General features: G+C 34.3%; 1 protein-coding gene across 3 annotated transcripts in view; it reads left to right on the top strand.

Moving 5' to 3' along the window:
- CSMD3 (CUB and Sushi multiple domains 3) overlaps positions 1 to 23,902 on the top strand; it is a 1,281,859-nt gene that overhangs the window by 882,067 nt on the left and 375,890 nt on the right. For all 3 annotated transcript variants that reach the window (XM_051844770.3, XM_051844772.3, XM_051844771.3), the window contains 2 exons: positions 1,320 to 1,535; positions 3,877 to 4,065. In XM_051844770.3, coding sequence (XP_051700730.2) covers positions 1,320 to 1,535; positions 3,877 to 4,065 — 405 coding nt within the window. The remainder of the gene's footprint in view (positions 1 to 1,319; positions 1,536 to 3,876; positions 4,066 to 23,902) is intronic.

Genomic DNA, 23,902 nt, shown 5'->3' with positions numbered 1-23,902 from the left:
AGCCATCAACTACTGCCTCCTAGGGTGCTCATCAGCAGCAATTGGGTTGGAAGTGGAGCCAGGACTCTAATTCCCAGACTCTGATACAAGATGTGAGCATCCCTAGTCACAACTTAACCTCTGTGCCAAATGCCCACCCCACTCTGAGGATTAGAATTTCCTCAATAGAAATTTTAGTGATTATCATTATTATTAATAATAATAAAACACGACAAGAGGAAGAATGCATGTGGTAGTCATACTTCATTCCATATGGTACCTTATACACAAGATGCTTTGTGTATGTGTATGTGAAAGAATGAAGTTGTTAGTGTTCTATATGTGCTCTAGACAGTGTCAATAAAAAATAATATGAACTTTTACATACTCACCAGAATGAAACAGATGTGAAAACCCCAAATGGTCAAGTACTGGTAAAGCTGTAGAGCAACCATACTTGCCTATGGAAATGTAAATCAGCATAGCTGCTTTGTAACATATTATTTGTTAAAACTGGGCATGCATTATTATCTTGGTGATTCAGTAATCCCTCTCTTACATATTTACCCAACAGAAATAAGCACATATGTTCATCAAATCATACATGAATATTAACAGAGGCATTATCTAAACTCATGATAAAGTGTAAACTACCTAGAAGACATCAGCAGTTGAACAGATAAATGAATTGGTATATTCACAAAATAGAATGTTGTTCTTTAGATTTTGATAATGTCATGCCTTTTGGTTTGAGTGCTGTTTCCAAAGTTGTGTTTGTGAAATTTAATGAGATGAACATCTGTATGTTTTTTTCCAGTATATGTATATATTGAAATATATAAAAAAGGGTGAAAAATCATTGCATTCCTTTAATAAATAATACCTCCTTTGTATGCTCTATGTTTCTCTCTAAAGAATTTTTTGAAGTTGATATTTATGTTATTAAGCACTATTTTTATGTTTTTTTTTGAGGAAATTGGAGGAAGAAATTTTACTAAGAAGGCATGTAAAATATTCACCAGGAAACTGTCCCTCTGTTATAAACAAAGGATGTGTATTTCCCTTGAAATTGAACACTCAGTTGTTTTTGTTTCAGGCATTGATTTTTGAATTTTACTTTTAAGCAGTTTCTGAGGCATAACTCACTATATCTCACATAAGGAAACTGAAGAAAGCACAAAAAATAAGGATAATACCATAATATGTTTTTGGAATATTTATAGCACTGCTTTTCATTTTCAGAAAAATAATTTATAAGAATACTGGTTTTAGTTTAGTAATAACTTTTTGTGTATTACTGATATGCCTAGTAAATCTTATTTTACTGCATTTCTTAATAGGTGTGCAGTTCAATTTCCACACATTTCATTTGGAAGACCATCATGACTACTTACTGATCACAGAGAATGGTAGTTTTACTCAACCACTAGCACGCCTGACTGGTTCTGAACTTCCTTCAACAATCAATGCTGGGCTCTATGGAAATTTCAGGGCTCAACTGCGCTTCATTTCAGATTTTTCAATATCATATGAAGGATTCAACATTACGTTCTCTGGTGAGAAAATAAAGGAACAAACAAAATATTTCTTTAGAGCCTTTTAAAAAATCAAGGTTTTTAGAAAATATTTATTTATTTGAAAGGCAGAGAATGAGAGAGAGAGAGTGGGAGAGAGAGAGTGATTGATTCCATTCACTGGCTCATTCCCTAAATGGTGGCAACTGTCAGGTATGGGCCAGGCCAAAGCCAGGAACCAGGAATTCCATTCTGGTCTCCCAAACCTGAGTGGCAGGGGCCCAAGTTCTTAAGTCATCTTCTATTGCCTTTCCAGGCACCTTACAGGAAGCTGAATCAGAAGCCGAATAGCCAGAACTTGAACCCCCACTCTGATACTGGCATCACAAGTGGTGGTTTAACCTGCTGCGCTACAATGCCAGCCTCAATAAAGTTTTTAAAAGTATGAACACCACTTATGGCTAAAGAGGGAGAATTAGCGAAAATGAAGAACGATTTTTAAAGTAGAAGAAAATTGAAAGAAATATCTGTCAACAAATTTTAAGGAAATTTGAAATACCTTAAAGATTAGTAATAAAAACATTTAGACAAAAGCAAAAAATAAATTAAGTCCCTAAAAATGTACTAGAAGTACAACAATTACATTTCCTATCTTACACTCCTGCAGAATTAAGAGAAGAAAACTAGATAATGTCTTAGTGAACTTTGAGTGAAAAGTCAAATGTATATTTTATAGTTTCAGTTAGAATAGAAAATGAAATGTTAATTAAACCAATGATATTCTGGTCTTATGTGTCTTGGAAATGTATAGGAACAGGCCAAGGTTAAGATAACCTTAACTTTTTCTTCAAATTAACATAGTTACTCCTTTTTTTATAATTTCATTTATAAACAATAGCATGACTTCGATTACAGGGAAAAATGTGTCTAAGACCAAAGAGAATAAGAAGTAATCTTACCATATATGGTTCTACTTTCTAGTGGAATAGAATAGTGAGACAGATAATTATTTCTTAATACAGATAGAAATTAATAAATAAATTGAATGCCAACTTTCTCACATTAAAATGTGCATACACACACACACATATATACATGAAAGGTCTTCTGAAAGTCATGAAAATGTGTATTATGAAAAAATTTTCCATGTATTTCAAAAATTTTTGCATCAAAATAAACTTATTAATTCTATTTTTGAAATTTTATTTTTCCACAAATTAATGATATAAGCACCAACCACATTCTTAAATTAGTATTACAGTGTCTATAAGGACATGCTTATCTTATAAATAAGTAAATGAGTATAATTACTTTAATCTGGAATATTAAAATATATCCAAATAGATTTTTAAAACATTAGCTAATCAACATAAATAAAACCTCCTACTCTATTGTAATTATGAAGTAGATACTCTGAGACTGTTTTTAATAAGGCTACTTCTTAAACTGTATATAAATTATGCTATTTTTTAATCAACTATACCCTCATACCCTGAAGACTTTTTTGGTTCTTCATTTTCTTTTTTTGTTTGTTTGTTTTTGATAGGCAGAGTTAGACAGTGAGAGAGAGAGACAGAGAGAAAGGTCTTCCTTTAGTTGGTTCACCCTCCAAATGGCGCTTCCTCCTGGTCTCCCATGCGAGTGCAGGGCCAAAGCACCTGGCCACAGCAGAGAGCTGGACCGGAAGAGGAGCAACTGGGACAGAACTGGTGCCCCAATTGGAACTAGAACCCAGAGTGCTGGCGCCGCAGGCAGAGGATTAGCCTATTGAGCCGCGGCGCCCGCCTGGTTCTTCATTTTCATGATGATCATTCACTGCTTGAGAAAAAATTCTTAAATAAATCTGCAATAAAACAATTTCATATGTGCAGGCACTTACATAGCCCTTTGCATCTCGAATTATATGTTTTTCAGAATATATGTATGAATTATGTGAACTCTTTTTATACCAGAAATACAATAACTTTTTTCATTTAAATTAAAACTAGTAAGTAAAATTTATTTCAAAAGTGGAAATTATTTAATTTCAAATCTTATTTTTGTTTGTAAATATAAATTTCTTTTCCCATTATTATAAGTCAAAAATCTATGAAATGGAAATGTTACTAATGTGGAGGAAAGGATATTAGATAAATAGTTACATTTTCAATTTATGTTTCAGAATGACAGAAGATGATATTTTCTTATCAATGTTGATTTTCATGTATGAAAGTGCTCATTAAGCTATTAGATCTTTCACAAAAGAAGGAAATATGTGCACTAATAGCATGTTTCCATGGTTATAAATATATTTTAAAAATATGACTATGCATTAAATATACTCAATTTGCAAATAATAGGTATAACCAATAGAATTTTCTCTGTCCTCCTTCCTAATTTATAGAATACAACCTTGAACCTTGTGAAGATCCTGGAATTCCTCAGTATGGTAACCGAATTGGATTCAGCTTTGGGGTTGGTGACACTCTGACCTTCTCCTGTTCATTGGGTTATCGACTAGAAGGAACATCAGAGATCATCTGTCTTGGTGGTGGCCGGCGAGTGTGGAGTGCACCTCTGCCAAGGTGTGTGGGTACGTGGTCAGCTGCTTTCATTTGCTTGTATGTGTAGTCACTGTCCATGAAGTTGCATGGTTATACACCCTTCGTTTTTTTGTTTTTATAATCTGTTGAATTTCTTCATTTATTTATATTAATTTTTCCATTTCTCTTTCAACATGGCAGTCTGGTGTACCTCATGTTAACTCCTTTACTGCTCTAGTCAAGCAACCATGCTTCTAAATTTATTTTCAGATGATAGAAGTAAGGAATGAAATAGATAAATATATGTAGAATCATATTTTGAGAGCTCACAGAACATAGAATTGTAATCTATCAATAGTGTATTCCAGTTGAAGTTTTGATGATATTTTATAACGATTAATAACCATAAAAGATTATTGCTAGAGCAAATGTGTCAAATGAAGAATAGATATTTAAGGGCTATCATGATCTTGATTTATGATAGATGAATTAAGATGGTTGTTCATTTCATGTTGTGGGATAAAAAGAGCAATGATTAACATGTCATTACCTTTGGAAATTAATTTTTGACTGATAAAAGGAAAAATATTCTGTATAAAAATTGAACAGCATTTTCATTAGTACTTATAGTCATTTCATATTTATATTAGAAAATAAGGGGCAAGAAGTTCTTCTGGCCACCAGTCATTCAGTGGTTATCAGTACTTACTTTTATGAGGGAACAAGAGGCAAATGTCCATTTTATACACATTTCATGAAGTTACTGAAAATTCTCACAAACGTTTAATTTCAATTGAATTGGAAATTTCAGAATGGTTTACAGTTCTATGTAAATGTGCATATGCTCTAAAGTCAACTAAATTAGTATTAGTTCTCAGTTCAGGCCCCTTAATCTTTGCTCGTGCTAAAAAATGCCCCACATGGGAACATGAAAATGAGAGTGAAGAAGAGTGTATCCTCCTTGCCTTATTCAATATTTTGTCCAATTACAGAGGTGGGAATTTATGTGGAGCCCTAAATCAAGCCAAAAACTATGATCTTCGATGTTAATGAGTGTCTGAAAGATTATATAGTGATGAGGTTGTTTTCATAACCTCATAAGGTTATGTAAAAGATGAACTGCGGCCGGTGCCGCGGCTCACTAGGCTAATCCTCCGCCTTGCGGTGCCGGCACACCGGGTTCTAGTCCCGGCCAGGGCACCGGATTCTGTCCTGGTTGCCTCTCTTCCAGGCCAGCTCTCTGCTGTGGCCCGGGAGTGCAGTGGAGGTTGGCCCAAGTCCTTGGGCCCTGCGCCCCATGGGAGACCAGGATAAGCACCTGGCTCCTGCCTTCAGATCAGCGTGGTGTGCCGGCCACAGCATGCCAGCCACGGCAGCCATTGGAAGGTGAACCAACGGCAACAGAAAGACCTTTCTCTCTGTCTCTCTCTCTCCCTCTGTCAGCTCTGCCTATTAAAAAAAAAAAAAAAAAAAACTGCAATGTAACAGATGAAATTTCTTTTTCAAATCACAGATTTATATAGAAATAACACTAGCATCCACTAAGACTTGAAGTTGGGAGGTGATAAGCATCATGTTATCAGAACATGTTTTCCAAGAAGCTATGTAGGGTGCATTCCTTCTGTGTTTTTTGTTTTTATTTTCTCTACTGTTGCTAGATTTGGAATTTCTACCCTTTCCCAAATTATTTCATTTACATGTTTTATATAACTATTTCCAAAGGACTGCTTATGAGAATCTTTAGAATAGTCCAAATGGGGCCAGGATACCTAGCCATTTGATATTGAGCCTAAGTGTTTTTCTAAAATTTATTTTTCTCATCTGCAAAATAGTTGCAACTGTAGCACCTAGTTATGAGATTAAAAGAGATTATCCATGTATATCAAATACCTAGGTCAATCCCTAATATAAGGAAAGAATTTAGAATTTATGTTATTTTAACTCTTACTGTATTGAGTGTAATCTGCTGTAACTGCAGAACATTGGTCTAGTTTATAAAACCAACTATAGTAGGGAATAATCCCATATAAAACCCTAATGTTGTGAGGATCTGTTAAGCCCCTTCATATAAATTTATCCAATCCTTACTATAATCTTGACATTATTATTCTCTTCAGTTATTATTAGAAGAACCTAGTCTTAGAAATGTTAAAATCTTATCTGATATTAACATTTGTAAATGGTAGAACTGTGATTTGTATAGAGATTTGTCTCATTCCAGTGCCATTGTTTCTCACTAGCATCTAGGAGGCTCTATAAGGGCTAAATCATACATAGTTAAAACCTCCTCTTAAATTACTAAATGTATACCAGGCTGCACATAGCTTGAGGCAGTCTTGTTTCTATGTGCATTATTAAGAATTAGTCTTGTTTACAGTACCTTAGAAGGCTTAAGTTATATATAATGGCCAAATTTTCAGTAAGTTGTATTCCAAATATTTGCTTTGACTTCAATTATTTGGAAACTAGATAGTCTTTCCCTGGCTCAAGGTTGTACATGATGGGTATGTTCACAGAAAATCACAGATGATTTTTTAAATTATATGCCAAATATAAAACTAATACTAACATTTACTCCAAAGAGCCATGTATAAATAGTTATATAAGACACCTGGATCTTTAGTAAGTAAGACAATAGATAAAATCCCATATTCATATTTAGTGTTTAAGGCGGCTGGTGTTTCTGAATTCCTTTTGGAAGAATTTGGTGACATTTATCTTGACACTGATTATTAGATGAACGATATATATCATTTTATTTTCATCAAAATTTGACCATAACCTCTGTATTATTGTTTCAGAGTAATGTTTTTATAAAATATAGTAGTACTACAAATTTATCTTATACTTCTAAAAAGGATTCTGTCATATAGTATCAGTGAAGATATGATATCCATAAAAAATTTGACGTTGTACACAAACCTTGAGGCAAGCTGTGACTTTCACATTGTATTGAGTGGGAGTGCTGTGCTCAGTCATAGCAACATATCACAGTCTCTGATTAGGCTGTGATAGAGTTGAAAAGAAATATGACTTCAGCTATATTTGATACATACTTTTAGAGAATGCCTTATGATTACCCTCTGTTTTTATTGGAGAAAAATATCTCCCACGTGGATACTGGGGCCCAGGTACTTGGGCTGCCCCCTGTTGCTTTCCAAGCCACATTAGCAAGACCCAGGCACATTAGCAGGGAGCTGGATTGGACGTGGAATATCCAGGATTTGAACTGGTACCCATATGGGATGCCAGCATTGCAGTTGGCAGCTTAACCCACTGTGCCACAATGCCAGCCCCATACTTTTGGCCTTCCTTAAGTCATGTAACCTTTGGCAAGTTGTTCAAGTCTCTTTCCTGTCAAATTTTCTCAAATGGAAAATGAAGATAATCACATCTATATTGTACAAGACATATAAATCACATCATGAACTGCTGAACACATGCTACTTGCTCAACTCTTCTATTGCATGCCACTCTCTCAGCTGCCATATCACTATGGATCATGATGCCTGATAACTGTAATGAGCAGTCATTACCAATCAGCAAGATAGAAGAAAGGAGATCAGATAAAGGAAGAAAATCACTTAGTGATCATGATGAGGGTTTCACGTGTTTTTTTTTTTTTTTTTTTTTTAACAAAGAAAATGGTATTTCAGTGAAGGTATTTTATATTTAAATGATTTTTCCAGAAAGGATTTTTTTTTTAAGATTTCATTTATTCACTTGAGAGGTAGTCACAGACAGAGAGAGGTCTTCCATCAGCTGATTCACTCCCCAAATGGCCTCAAAGGCCAGAGCTGGGCTATCCAAAGCCAGGAGCCACGAAGTTCCTCTGGGTCTCCCATGTGGGTACAAGACCCCAAGCACTCGGGCCATCTTCCACTGCTTTCTCAGGCCATTAGCAGAGAGCTGAGTTGGAAGATGAGCAACCTGGACAAGAACCAGTGCCCATAAAGGATGAAGGCACCATAGGCAGAGGCTCAGTCCACTATTCCACCACACTGGCCCCCATAAACGATGTGTTTAAGGAATAAATATTGGTCACCTTTTTATGAAGCAATTAAATGTTCAAAAGCACAAAGCAAAAACAAAGTAGAAGTAACTTCTAAAATAAGATACATTGTCCTATTTTTACTTATTTCCACATTTAAAAAACAAAAATTCAAATGTTGCAAGAATTTCCATTGTTATTTTTCTTGCATTTCTTCACTCAGCATACAAATACACCAAGCCAAACCATGTTTCAAATAAACAAGGCACTAATGAAAGGACATGTTTTAGAAAGTGGATTATTAAGTTAAATATTAGTAATGATTTGCCTTAGGCAAGAGTCTACACATTATAAGAAGCCCACACATTTTAAAGCCATTTTAAAGACATTAATTCATTCATCCTCATAATCTCCCATTTAGCACATCCACTCCTATTTCTAATTTCATGTGTCATTGATTTTTTTATCTGACCTTGGACAAGTAACATCTTCCCTTAATCATAAGTAAAAAAAAAATGATTACTGCATTACACATTTACATTTTGTTCTCATTGCTCTGACTTTTTAGATGATATATAATGATACTTATATTTTAGATTAAAAATGAATGTTGACAATAAGGAAAACTGGGTGTTTGGAGTATATGGGAAATCCGATCATTGTGATTTCTCTGTAAATTTGAAACTGCTTTAAAACGAAAAATGTATTAATAAATAATTCAAGAAATGAAACAATAAAATGCTTTTGAAAAGGCAATTCATCTTTAAATAAATTACTTATTTCATCTCAGCGTTCAGTTTGCTTTACTAAAATTACATACATCAGACACCCACCCATGTATAGAAAATATGGCTGAACTAGCAAGTTAGTCAGTATTGCAGACATTTCATAATTGGAAGACTACCTTTTCTATATGATAGAACAAGGTTTTTTTTTCTGTAACGTGCATTTAGTAAATGTTTAGGCTTGGTAGGCCACTTACATCTACTGGACTCTGCCACAGAAGCAGAAATAGAGAATATGGAAATGAATGGCTGTGCTCCAAGCAAATTTTATCTACAAAAGTAGATAACAGACGGGGCATGACCTTAGAATCATTTTGTCAGCCCCTGTAAGAGACTTAATAATATTTGTTAACTTTACAATCCCCCTTATGTTTGGAGATTTACTATTCATTCATCTTTCACTGCAAGAAGGGAGGACCCTTTTGCTATTAACTATATTTTCCATCATGGACTCTGTGTATTAAAGTAGCACACAATTGTTTACTAAAAGAATATATTTCCCATGTTTTTACTAAAATAGTATTAGAATTGTATATGTGTGTTTATGTGTGTATGAACACTGAGTAGTTTGTGGGTGACGTAATTCTTAACTATCTACAAATATGTCCTTATACCCAGATCTCTTTTGAGTACTAAGTCTGCATTTCCAGCTGTACACTGGATGTCTCCATATGGATGTCCTCCCACAGGCACATTGACTTCACACTGCCAAAACAGAACTCATTATCTCCTCAGCCAAATCAACTTTTCCTTTTACACTTTTTCTTTCAATTATAACATCGTTCTTACTCAGTCTTCCAAGCTAGAAATTGTGTATTTTGTCACTTGTTCCTCCCTCTTTTTCCATCCATATTGTAGTAGTCACTGAGACATACCACCTGAAACTATTGCTGAAAATTATCACCACTTACATTCTCACCACAATTATCTGCCCAGCTGTCATTTTTCCTCACAAAGATGAACACACTAGTATAATAATATTTTACGCTAAGAATTGTGCTAAACCATGTATATATATGATTTATACACATACACAGTTTTCTTTCATATATTCTTTTGTATTTTATTTTTATCAGCTTACTTGTAGTTTTAAAATTTAGCAAATGTTAAGATTTTGCTTCATATGTACCATTCACTTCATATGTAGACATTATATACATACTCATATTATTTTTTTGAAAATTGATATTAATATCACAAATATCACAGTGTAGAAAAAGGAGTATATGTTATCAAGTACATGGTATGATTCAGTGAAAGAATGTTTATAACTGTCTATCAAATATCATGGCATTCTTGCATTTTTTTGTATTCTCTATACAGTAACTTCCACAAATAAGGGAAAATGTGTAATATTTCTCCTCTGAGTCTGCCTTATTAATTTAGTGTAATGATGTCCAGTTCCATCAATTTGGTTCCAAATGCCAGGATTTCAATCTTTTTTATGGCTGAGTAATATTCCATCATGTATATCAATATATACAATTATATATATACATCATGTATGTATGTTACATTTTATTTATCCAGTCATCAATTGGTGGATATCTAGGTTGATTCGATATTTTTTGTTATTGTGAATTGAGCTGTTATATACATGGAAGTATAGTTATCTCTTTCATATGCTGATTTCACTTCCTTTGAATATATTCCCAGAATTAGGATAGCTGGGTCATAAATTAGACCTTTTTTTTTACTTTTCTTGGGAATTACCATACTGTTTTACATAATGATTAAACTAATTTGCATTCCCACAAACAGTTTGTTAGGGTACCCTTTTGTCCATAACTTCACCAGCATTTTTTCTTTTAAATTTTTGGATAATAACCAAGTGATACTTCTTTGTGTATTGTATTTGTGTTTCACCTGAAGGTTGGTGTCCCTGAGCATTTTTTCTGTTGACCATTGTATTTCTTCATTTGAAAATGTCTATTCATATGTTTTGTTCATTTCTTTATCATTAAAGATTTATTTGTTTGTTTGAAAAGCAGAGGTGCAAAGAGAGGGGGAGACAGCAAAAGAGAGAAATCTATCTGCTGGTTCACTTACCAAATGTTTACAACAGCTGAGCCAAGCCAAAGCCAGGAGCCTGGAGCTGCATTAAGGTCTCCCTTGCAGGTAGCAGGGTCCCATGCAGGTGAACAATCTTCCACTGTTTTCCTATTCCCATTAACAGGGAGCTGGATCAGTATTTGCTGCCTCACAGATGGCAGCCAAATGCGCTATGCCCCAATGCAGGCCCCCTTTGCCCATTTCTCAACTGGATTGTTTATTTTCTTGTTGTTGAGTTTCCTGAGCTCCTTATATAGTCTGGGTAGTTTGCAAATATTTTCTTTCATGCTGTAGGTTGTCTCTTCACTTTGTTAACTGTTTCCTTAGCTTGATGTAATCCAGTTTGTCTATCTATGCTTTTGTTTTCTGTGCTTTTGGGTTCTTATTCAGTAAGTCTTTGCCTAAACCAATGTCTTGTAGCATCCCCTTTATGTTTTCCTCTGGTAGTTTAATGATTTCAGGTCTTAAGTTCAAACTTATTCTGCATGCAGAAGTCTGATTTTCCCAACACCATTTGTTGAAGAACTCTAGGGAATGATGCTAGCTCATTTGTCAAAGATTAGTTGGTTGTAGATACATGAATTTATTTCTGGAGTTTTCTATTCTGTTTCACTGATCTACATGTCTGTTTTTATGTAAGTACCAGGCTGTTTTGATTATAATAGCCCTATAATATAAAAGTGACTAGGGAGGATATTATTTCATGTTTCCAAGTAACTGAATTAATTACAAAATGATTAAAAGCTTGAAATCAGCTCTTTCTGACACAAAGATTCATGTTTCAGCTATTATATGTGTCATTTTCACCTCCATCTTTGCGCCTGAACTTCCTGCTTCCAGCTTTCCCTCCCATATCTTCAATATTGTTATGAGCTATAATAGTTTTTTTCCTTACCAGTAACAGATAACTGCAAGCTGGGAGGTGTTGAGCAGCACATTTACTGTTACAGTTTCTGTGAGCTGGGATTCTTGGCATGCTTTAACTGGACCCTATTTTTTTAGGATCTCAGCCTGCAATCAAGCTGTTGAGTGGGGCTGAATTCTTACATGAGTTTCAGGGTCCTCTTCCAAACTTGTAGGGGTATATTAGAAGCAAATGGATCCTTGAATGCTTCAGCTCATTGCTTAGCTATTTCCACATTTCTTTACTATGTGAGCTTTGCTCTAACAGCTGCTTTACTTCATCAAGCCAGCAAGTAGTCTCCCCAATGAGTTGGTTGGGAAGATAATTTACAATATGTAACATAATCTCAAGGAGGCATATAGGAACAAATCACAATTCCCATCCATGTTCAAAGCGGGGTGTGTGTGGGGGGGGGGGTGGGAGGGATTACACTGAGGCACGAATGCAAGAAGACAGATATCAGGGAGTTATCTTAAAATCATCCACCACACCAGATGAAAAGCCTTTCCTGTACTTCAAAAGTTAAAAATAATCTGACCAGCACTGTGGCATAGTGGGTTAAGCTGCCATCTGCAGTGCTGACATCACATATGGGCACCAGTTTGAATCCCAGATGCTCCACTTGTGATCCAGTTGCCTGCTAATGTGCCTGCAAAGCAGTGGAGGACAGCCCACATGCTTTGGCCCTGAACCTACGTAAGAGACCTAGGTGATGCTCCTGGATCCTGGCTTTGGCTGGCCCAGCAATGGTCGTCATGACCATTTGTGGGGTGAACCAGCAGATGGAAAATCTCTCCTCTCTGTCTCTCCTCCTGTTAAAACTCTGACTTTCAAATAAAATAAATAAATAAAACTTTTTAAATTGTTTTCAAAAGTTAAATATTATATTGAGTTTTAGTGTATGCAAATGGCCAAACTTACATCTGTTGGCATAAGCAAACCAATAATTCATATTTAAGAATATGAACTAAAAACTACAGTGAGAAAACAAAAGATTATTTAGTTGCTGGGACAGTCTATTTTATTTTATTTTATTTTTAAGATTTATTTTATTTATTTGAAAGACAATTACAGAGAGACGTAGAGACAGAGAGAGTGGTCATCCGTCCACTGGTTCACTCCCCAGATGACTGCAACGGCCGGAGCTGCACCAATCCAAAGCCAAGAGCCAGGAGCTTCTCCTGGGTCTCCCACGTTGTTATAGGGGCCCAAGCATTTGGGCCATCTTCCACGAATTTCCCAAGTCATAGCAGAGAGCTGGATCAGAAAAGTAGCAGGCAGTACTAGAACCGGCAGCCCATATGGGATGCCCACATTTCAGGCCAGGGCTTTAACCCACTGCGCCACAGCACCGGTCTTTTTATTTTAGAGTGTTGGGCTTCCAATTCTGTGACCCAACCATAGTTCAAGATTATATTATCTACCTTTTATTATGATACCACAAACAACACTTCATTCCCTCTGTTTATTCAAATCCAATAGTGGAATCAGAATAAGCCTCCTGTGATACAGACTTGATGACATCATCCTCTAGCTTATTCTACTGTTCTCCATATAAATTCTGAATGTGTTTTTTACCCTGCACTCCAACCTCATAATTTGGCTTAACTCTTCACTTTAATTGATCAATTCCTCTTATTTATCTATTATGATAAGCTCTCTTTGACCTCCCAAGAGTGCATTAAATGTCCTTTCTACATGTTCCATAAGATTTTCTGTATTTTGCATTTCTAGATCTCATCACACTATGTTGAATGAGCCTTTTATCTACATCAGTATTTAGCATATGGAATACTTTCAGTACATTTTGAGTTAATGAAATGAATGTATAATATAGACAATTTCCTTTACTTTCACGCTTTCAACTTACTTTCATTTATATGAATAACGCTGTACTCCAGAGCAGAATAGAGTCAATTCAAGTAGAACCTAATGCCAATATAAGCTGATAATTGACATCTCAGCCTGAGCTTTCACATTATTCCTTAGTCTATAATGCATTACTGTGTGATTACTAACATACAGCCCTCAAGTCTGATAGGTTAAACCAACCAAGCACCAATGAAGGTGTCTGAATAGACTAAATAGACTACTAAAATGAGATTGTAATTATTTTAGAAAAATGGGAAAATTTTTAAAGAATGAATATAGTAAGAAAATAATAAATCTTGTATATAAAATAAAGATTTCCCCAGTATGTAATGAAACTCTGATCTCAACAGGAATAATCACTGGCCCAAGTTCTTTGTTTTTTTTCAATAAGATGAAAATGAAGAAAATGTACCCAATAGAAGCTGAGTATCCACAAGAATTAGTGGAACTAAATAGGTATTTCTTAATAGGGAATTACATTGAGGACTGTGGGCTGAAGCCCTTCTAATTCATCTGGAATTTATAAACAAAGAAAATTTGCAGAAACTCTTGAAGGTTGAGGCCACATATCAGTTATTTTTATAGCCTCTGTGTGTCTTCCATTATCTTTGTCATATCACAGGGGCTCATTCTGAGCATGAGACCATGTAAAGTAAGTTTACTATGTGATCACCATAAACCAAGTTAATCAGAGGTGGCCCTAAACTACCTATATGGCAATTCTCTAAAATGATCATCTGTGTTATTAGAGTCTCACATATCTTTGGGTAATTTTTTTTTGAATTTTATGAGGACTCAAAATAGCTGACTCCTAACAATAACTCATTCCCCATATTTGGCCTCATGTTCTGACACTGAATTTTGTTTCGGTCTAACATCTTTCTGCTTCTTGGAAAGTTAAAAGATGTGTTAGGTTTGGGGATTACATAGAGCATGCAAACATTTTTAAGGGAGAGTTTGACTTACAGAAGAGAGGCATAGAGGGGAGAATTTATGTTTCAGAGTTATGTACTTTCAACAATTATGATAGTGAGGATCTCACATAAAAAAGAACTGCCAATGTACCAGAAGAATTTGCTCTTTGTATGAATGATGGGTAAATTCTCCTCAGCTTTGGATATATTCAAGTTTAGAAATGTGCAGAACACTCTGTCAACTGTATCTAAGTAACTTAAATCTGGACATATTCATAAATATAGCTGGGAAAGAAATGTGTGTGTGTTTGGGTGGGGATAAAAATAGACCTCTAATTTGTGTTTTAAGAGAAAAATATTATGATACTAACCTATAAAGATAATGTATATCAACCTTATCATCAGATAAGCTAATGATGTATTTTATTTTAGTAAGTTTTTATTTAACTAGAAGGTTATTGTTCTCTAGTATATATTAGTGCTGGATAATAAATATTTTATCTGTTGCAACAAATCAAATCTAATATTTTCCCTGTGTTTACTATATGCTTAACATGGTCTTGCCATGTATAAATAAGAACATTGAGATGCAGGTTCAAGTAATGTTCCTTGAAAGAACATATTACCAGTATTTTTATTTGAAGCAGGTTTGAATGGGAACAGATTTTGGCTGTACATAAATATGAGCTATAAAAATAAAAGCATTAACTAAGTCAGTGTAATTTTGATACCCTATACATATCCCAAAATAGTTCTTGCTTACAACAGTGACATCTGTGGCTCTCAGGAAATACTATCATTTGGTAATATAGATAACTAGAGGAGATAATTAAATGTTATTGCTACTTGTAACTGAATTAGATTTTGATGCCGTGTCTCAGGAGATGGCAGGATTTAATTGAAGCTGCAATAGATTGACAGTATCTAAAATTCTTTGAAACTGGAAGAAAAGGTCATTTTCTCATTAGGCAAAAAAATTTCAAAATCATTTCTAATTCCACACTTCTATAAATCCAATATGTCTATTTGTTTTGTATATATGTATTTTTTTCTATTTTAGCTTCACTATTGAAAGTAATTGCAGAAAGTATGCAAGGCATTAGTACAGAGGTTTATTCCTAATAGTTGTTTTTATTGTTTGTCATCTGGTAATGCACTTAGCTAAGATGTGTTCAAATGTACCTAAGGTTTAGAAAACAGTAAAAAGAACACTGGAACAAGCTAGAACTATTCATTAGTAACAGTGCATTGTTTGGTAAGGAACACATCAGCGGAAAGTTAAGTGGCATTAGTAGGTTTAGGGTAACTCTAAGAGAGTAGGACTGTGATCTTTTGCCTAATAAATGCATTCAGTCTTTAGCCAATGGTATGAAATAAAATGAATTTGTTATTTCCAACTTTATTTCTGTGTTTTACTTCTCTCTAGCTCAAACCTACCCTTCTTAAATACAGCCCCACCAATTCAGAATAAAACAGCTGAAGTCTCTCTCCTCTGTTTATTATTCCAACACAGTTGCTATGGAAATACAAAATTGTTATAAAACAGGCACCATAAATAAAATCCAGAGTCAAGAAGAAACATATGGGTTCAAGTATGAGCTAGTGTGTTTACTTAAATAAATAATAGACTTGATAATCATATAAAATGTCAAGGAAAATTACTGAGAAAACAGAGAAAAGGAACTTAGAGCTTTAGAAAGGTTGCAAAATTTAAATGTTTCCTCTCAAGCTGGAGTTTTATAGAAAGGGGTTATGGAATTATTAGCCTCCTCTAGATGAAATTTCTGGGTACAAGTTGTTTTTCTATGTCTTTGCAATGTATCCAAGTACATTTACTGTAGCTTTCTTTGAATCCAATTCAATCATTGATATGTTCACTGTGTGGGTAATAATTTTTTCACTTCATATGTTTTAATCAGTTTACAAAGAGTATGTTTCAAAAGGTGATGGGTAGCTTTTATTTTATGTATTGTACTATACTTTTGAAAATTTTCACTAGATGATGTTTCATTATGTTTGGTTATAGCATGATGGAGCCATAAAACATTAACCTTTTTTCTATTATATAAAATTAGAATATCAACTAAATCTGATCATTATTTTCTGAAAGAAATCTTGGGTTTTGTTTTTTCTACAAAACATTTAAGTCTCTTTTTTTTTTTGAAGTATGTTTCCTTTCTATGATAATGTAAAATAACTTTCCATTTGTTCAGTCATGATATGTGTGGTGATTTCATGTGATTTGCCTTGTAAAACATTGTACTAGGGTTTAATTAGCAAGTTTGTGCCCCTATCTGCAACAACGGAAGAGTTATCCTAGTTTTCAACTTGGAAAGTTGGTAGCAAGACTCCAATGATTAGGGTCTAGTTGAAGGCATACCAGTTTTCTAAAATTCATTTTTTAAATATACCAAATTCATTCAAGTCTTCTCCATGGTAATTTAACAATAAATCCATCTATTCATTAATTACTAAACTTATTTCAGTGATGATTATTTTTGAGATCCTGTAGTAGGTGACAGCAATATATGAAAAATGAATTAGGCATAACTATTTATTAAGACACAATCATCGTTTTTGATGTACTCATTGAACCCAACACTCAAATAAAATAAAATCAATCCAATTAATCAGATATTTCATGAACACTGAGATGGATGGCAAAAGTAAAAATAAATAAATATAACATTCTTATCAATGATCTTCTAGGATATTGTAAGGGAAATAAAATATTTAAGGTTATTTGAGACTATATGTAAGAATTATAAATAAAACCAATAATTTAACAAAGAAGGATTTTTATTTCTGGAAAGATAGAATACAGTTTCTTAAAAATAATATCTGTGGCATGAGCTGGATTTTGCCAGGTAGAAAAGGTGAGAAAGGCACCCTAGGTAAAGGGAATAACATAAATAAACCAGGTAAAACGTACGTGTCTGCAAATCTGTTTGGGATTTGAGTGGCATTCTTGCAGCTCTTTTTTAAATCCCCAGTTTAATTATAGGTGTCATCAATGCGGAGCTAACACTTTTTTTTCTTTTTGCTTTTTAATCCATCCATGAAGGATGTATTTCTTACAGTGATAGGACTTACTTGACACATTTTTCTCCTTTGTTCAGAAGCTTGGATATATGTTTTATTAGAACTGATATAGTAACAAATAGCAAATATGTAATATTCAGTATGGTGTACAGTCTGTAATATTCAATATGATATGGGAAAAGGACTGCCTATGTTCAGATCTTGGCTTTACTACTTAGAAGTTGTAGCATGGGGATAAGATACTTAGCCCCTCTAATATGCATCTAGGAAATGGAGACAAATGGAAATTTCTTAAATTACTGATTTTTAAAATTATGGCCATGCACTATGCTGTTATTGACATGTACTAACACATTCAGTCTTTTAAGAAGTCTATGGCATAAAAAGCTATCATTGCCATCTCCATTTTATAGATGAACCTAATAAGATAACACAGAAGTTACTTCACTTATATTGTCATTTGCCAAAGATAATGCAATGCTGATTGACTGACTTTGACATCGCTATAAAGAGTGTCTATTGACTCAGCATGAATGAGCTTAAATTTATTCTTTTGTATATACATTAACTTAGAATGTCTATTTTGTCTTCAAGAAGACTGGAGCTGAAAACACCCATCACTGCTTTGTGTTAAGAAGACCTCAAGTGAACAGAATGAGAGGCAGACAGGGATTGACAGGGATTATGGAGATTCTTTTATGCTGTGTTTAATGGAAATCTGTTAAGAAGTTTAAAGCAAAGGAATAATATGATAAAATTTACATCTCATGACATCTTTCAGAAACTTATACATATAGGTGATAGATTAGGGTTTTCCTAAATTGATTTTGCTTTACTCAGCTGGAAAAGCCCATTAGGAGGATTAAAATACCCCAGTCATAACATCTCAAGGAGGAACAGTGAAAATGGAGAGAGTAGTTTTGAGAATTAAAGAATATTTATGTTGGAGATCTCCAGTGTATTTGATTGTAAATACCTTAATTGGTTCAAGTTACATGCAGATGCAAGTATTTCCTATTAAATTTCACATCCACCAAATCAATTCAGATATCCTTAATTCAAAGGTAGATATTTGGCTTCCATCAAAATTTACAGAATATCTCTTTTATCTACTCTTCTGCTGTTTTTATATTGTAGCCAGACTTTGGACCTTCCCAACAGCTAATCTCCTCTTTATTTTGCAATGGAGAAGGAATGGGCAGAAATCCCAGTTGCTCCTATTATGTGGTCTTCAGGATTCAGAGAAGTGTAGCTTGTTACATAGTCTAGAGATATTGAGAAAGAACACCTTAATACCTTTGAGGACAAAAGTATTGGTCATCAGCATATAGATTTTTTTAAAAAAGATTTATTTATTTATTTGAATGATAGAGTTACAGAGAGAGGTAGAGACAGAGAGAGAGTTCTTTCATCCGTTGGTTCACTCCCCAGATGGCCGCAACGGCTGGAGCTGCACCAATCCGAAGCCAGGAACTTCTCCCAGGTCTTCCATGTGGGTCCAGGGGCCCAAGGACTTGGGCCATCTTCTATTGCTTTCCCAGGCCATAGCAGAGAGCTGGATTGTAAGTGGAGCGGCAGTGTCTTGAACCGGCGCCCATATGGGATGCCAGCAATTCAGGCCAGGGAGTTAACCCACTGTGCAACAGCACTGGCCCCAGCATATAGATGTTTTTGAAAACCTTAAGACTGGATGATTTAAGTAAGACAGTGAGCATAGATAGGAATAAGACAAATACTGGGGTTCACCAACATTTATACAAATACATGGCAATGTGAAAGTCACTGTAACCTTAGCAAATGGAGTTTTGGTGTCGGCATGAGAGCTTGAGAGACTTGGAGGAATGCAGATAGTGAATATAGATAACTCTTTTCAGGATTTTCTTAGTCTGTTTTATGCTGCTATGACAGATAACCAGAGAGTAGGTCATTTATAGGGGACAGAGATTTATTTTTTATAGTTCTGGAGGATAAGGAGGCCATGATCAAGGGCTTGGCATCTATAGAGTGAGGACCTTCTTGTTGCATCATCTTTACCAAGGGGCAGGAAGGGCAAGAGTATGATGCAAAAGGACATACACATGAATATTTGTGATTTTACCCATGTATGAGAGAGAGAGAGAGATGGTGACAGTACTGAACTTATAAAATGTGGGCATTTGCAATGACAGACCCATTAATCCATTCAATATGAAGGCAAACACTGTCACTTTGTGGATTAAGTTTCCAATATATGGACTTTGGGAAGGTATATTCAAACTATAGCAAGGAGTTTCACTAAAAAAAATCTACAAAATGAAATAACTAGAGGGGGATGTTGGGTCAAGAGAATATTCCCCCTAAAATTTTTATGATTTTTTTTTTAAATATGTTCCAAAGTCAAAAGAAGAGGATGTCCATTGGGGCCTATCTAGGCTTGACAATTGTTAACATTTTGCCATTTTGGTTTTTATATTGTGTCTTTTGAAACAACTAAAAGTATATAACATATATCAGATAATTCACCCTAAAATATCATATGTATTTCTAAGAATAAAAGCATTCTACATAATCCCATTACCATTATCATACCTGAAATAATTCAACATTCATTTGATATTGAAATTTTCAGAAAGTTTCCCTAAAATATCTTTTGTATCTTTATATATGAATTGAGATATAAATAAAAGTTCAAATGTATTTTATTTATTTTTATGATTCTTTTATTTTTTTCTTTATGATATGGCTTTAAGAAGAGATCTGGCCAATTATTATGTAGGATATGATAACATTCTGGATTCTTCTGGTTATTTTCTCATAATGAATTTTTTTAGTTATATGACCTCCCATCCACCCTCCGTAAATGTTAGCCATGTAATGAGCAAGTTAGATCTGGATTCTTGGTTAGATTCTGGCTAAATGATTATTCTTTTAACCACAGTCCTTCATGGGTGATGCTTGTACATCATTTTCATGACATTATGTGTTATGTGATAACCTGATGTCTGTATCTTGGATGCTATTTGAACACATGATTGAAAATCATTTTTTAAGTGTTAGAAAGACAACATGTTTGCAAGCTGAAAAAAATAATCTAGTAAGGAGGAGAAACTGATGGGAAGAGCTAATTGTTATAAAGATGACTTGGATAGACAAGAATAATATTCAAGCATAGTGTCTAATATTAAGAATACTAGTATTCATCACAAGTGATGAATTAATAACATAGAAAATATGAACATACACACAAGTAGTTGGGACCATATGTTGCTATACTAGTAGGAACTTGTGAGAGCTCTTTTTCAATTATTTCATTTTGTATCTGAAGTAGGAAGCATGATCATGAGCTGAAAATGGGAATAGAGAAGGAAATACTGCACCTTTGAGAAAAGAAATGCTATGTGAAATAGTCAAAAAAGAGTGAGAGTGAATGGATTAGGAAATATTGTAAGCCCTAAGGAAAAAAATAGAAAATATGTTTTGAAAGAATGACAATGAGTCAAGAGCTACAACCCTGTCATGGAATGAGGAGGATAGTAGATGACCTCAGCAGGAGAGCTGTGGCTTAAGAATATGTGATCTAAACCTAAAATGAAATGAAGAATTCAGTCTATCTAGCAACAGTGATGAGTAATAAGCAATCCTACTCCTGTAGGAAGCGATGTAATGGAGGAAGAATAGCTAATACTTGAAAAGGCTATGTAAAAAACAAGAATAATAACAATTTCAGCCATTAGGCATTTAACACACAAAGCACTGATCTACAATTCTGCATTTATGTCATCTCCATAGCAATCCTAGGTAGGCACTATTATAATTTCAACTATATAGACTCAGAATCTGAGACAGATGTAGGCTAAGAATATATCATGCAGTTGGTAAATGTTGGAATCAGAAATCACAGCTCATATTTTGATTCCAGGACCTATGAAACACTGTTTATATAAAGATGATTCCAAGTAAACAAATTCAGATACAAGTCATGGGATTATTTGAAATTAACTAAGTACCAGAAAACTGATTGTTAACTATGAATATATCTTGTAATGTATGCAAGCATAATTGTAGAATGATTTCAATATTAACACTCCTTTCTAGGATACTGTAAAGGATTTTACCAGGATTAAAAAGTTATATATAAGCCTGTATTCTGGCCTGAATGTTCATCTTTTTTTACGGTCTTTGCTCTTTGTTGCCAACCCATATCATCTTTGTCTATTCTCCATGATGGTCCACACTAGACTAGTTGTTTTTGGGGCTGGATCTAAGCTTTGTGATACTTAAACTCAAATAACTAGTGGACTCTATTAGGAAGAATACTAAAAATAATAAATGTAAAATTAAGCACAGGGAACCTATGTATATAAGGGGCTCAGAAGTTTGAGTTGCATTACTAAATCTAGATTGGGATGATTTTTGCTGATATCCTGATTACAAAAAGTGATTTATTTTTCTACAAAGACACAATGTCATTCCTTAAAACATGAGGCTTTTTTTTTGTCTTAACTAAGGTTTAATTTCTATTCTTCTTTCTTTGTATTTCTGTTCCTAATTGTTATTTCTCCATTTAAAATAATATAAGATCTATAAGAATTGTAAGTTTTCTGTAGAATTCTTTTACAATATGAAGGCCTTCTGTTTCAAAAGCCATTCTTTAATAGTCTAGATCTTCTTGCATCCCATCTATTGCAGGCAAGATAAGGTATCTTTAAGTGGATTTCTTTTAATCTGGAGGACTCTCTTCCATTTTAATCCAGATCATTTTCCTCAGTCATTCATAATTCTTGATAAAAATTACTTTTGATCATCCCTACTCCATACATTGGCTACTTTCCTGAGTTACTCATATTTAGTTATTTCATGTTCTTGCTTGTGGAAATGTAATACTCGTGAGGCTTTGGAATTTTTTAAGTCAGAGGATCTGGATTTAAGACCTGATTTACTATTTACTATGTTGTTTGAACAAGTACTCTGGCCTCAATAACTTGTAATTGAGATGGGAATAAAGATACCATGAGAAAAGATCATGGAGAAAGAAAGAATGTGGCAAAGTAAAATAACACTTTGTTTAATCTTAAGTTATTTAGTTGGCAATCCTGAAAATTATACTGTAAATAAAATTTCCACAAAGCTACCACTTCATTAAATTGCTTGAAGGAAAAGAAAATTGCAGCCAAAATCTTCCTTCCAAAACAAAGTGAAAGATTTGTTTCTGCTGAACTCTCTGCTTTGAAATAGGAAGCAATACTTACCTTTGTGTAAGATTCAGGCAGAAATATTTTGCAGATACTTTGTCCAGAACCCAAGTGCTAGAGCCCTTTGATCCTATGATTCACAAGTATCTTCAGTATCAAGATGTATTCATTGACCCTGGAGTAAATGAGGCAAGATTGTTTTTTTGCAGCTGCAGCAGTTTGTAATGCCCCAATTTAGCACTTCCCTCAAACTTCCCTAGACCCTCTCACTTGCTGGGCCAGTCTCCTCCTGTCTCATGTTCAGTTATTGTTCAGATGTTTTTCTTTTGAAATCTGGCCTCAACTAGAAGCATTCTTGTTGATGTGGCACATTTCTCTTTGTATAAGGCTCCAAAGCAGAGTTAGCAAGGAAGGTTAACTGATGTCAGATTCATCAGTTTTTCTCCTATATAAAACCACAGATGCTAAAAAGTATACGAAAGATTGGTCCTGCCCAACTCCATTGGAAGCTGCAAATATGTACAAGTATGTTGAAAGAAAGGAAAAGTAAGGATTCCGTTTACCCCTACACTAGTTGAGGTGAACGTGCAGAAATGAGCTGTTAACCAAATGTACATAAATGTCTCTAGTAGAATTCCTATTCCATGTCATACATTATTCTGAAAGCTTGGAATAGAAAATAATTTCTAATGTGCCTGCATATATTGGAAGCAGCTGGGCAATGACCAGACAGCATCCTAGGATTTGATTGATAAAAGGCCAAGGTAAAGGTTACCTTCATGTCCTCTGGCCATGCAATTTGTTTTTAACGTGATCTGTGATGTCTAGTTTTCAACCTTTAAGGAATAATGTAGAAAGTGTCCTTTGAACAACAGAGGAAAGAGAGATCTTTATTCAGTGGGATAATTACAGATTTGAAATTGCTGTGAGGTTTACTAATGAGGTTGAATATTTTTAGCTATTGCGGGTTGTTTTCTCCTAGGCTTATTTATACATAATCTACCTCAAACTACAAAGATGTTACTTTTGTTTTAAAGACTAATTCATATTATACCCCATTTTGTTTTAATAATGACCTGGGCTTGAAGTATGCCTGTTCTGACAACTGGTAATATTTTTGTATGTGAAAGGATGAAATGATCTAGCTTCCATTATA

The sequence above is a fragment of the Oryctolagus cuniculus genome, chromosome 6, assembly GCF_051225735.1.
Source record: "Oryctolagus cuniculus isolate XC-2025 breed Fujian yellow rabbit chromosome 6, ASM5122573v1, whole genome shotgun sequence".
NCBI lineage: Eukaryota > Metazoa > Chordata > Mammalia > Lagomorpha > Leporidae > Oryctolagus > Oryctolagus cuniculus.
This window is presented reverse-complemented; position numbering and strand designations above follow the sequence as displayed.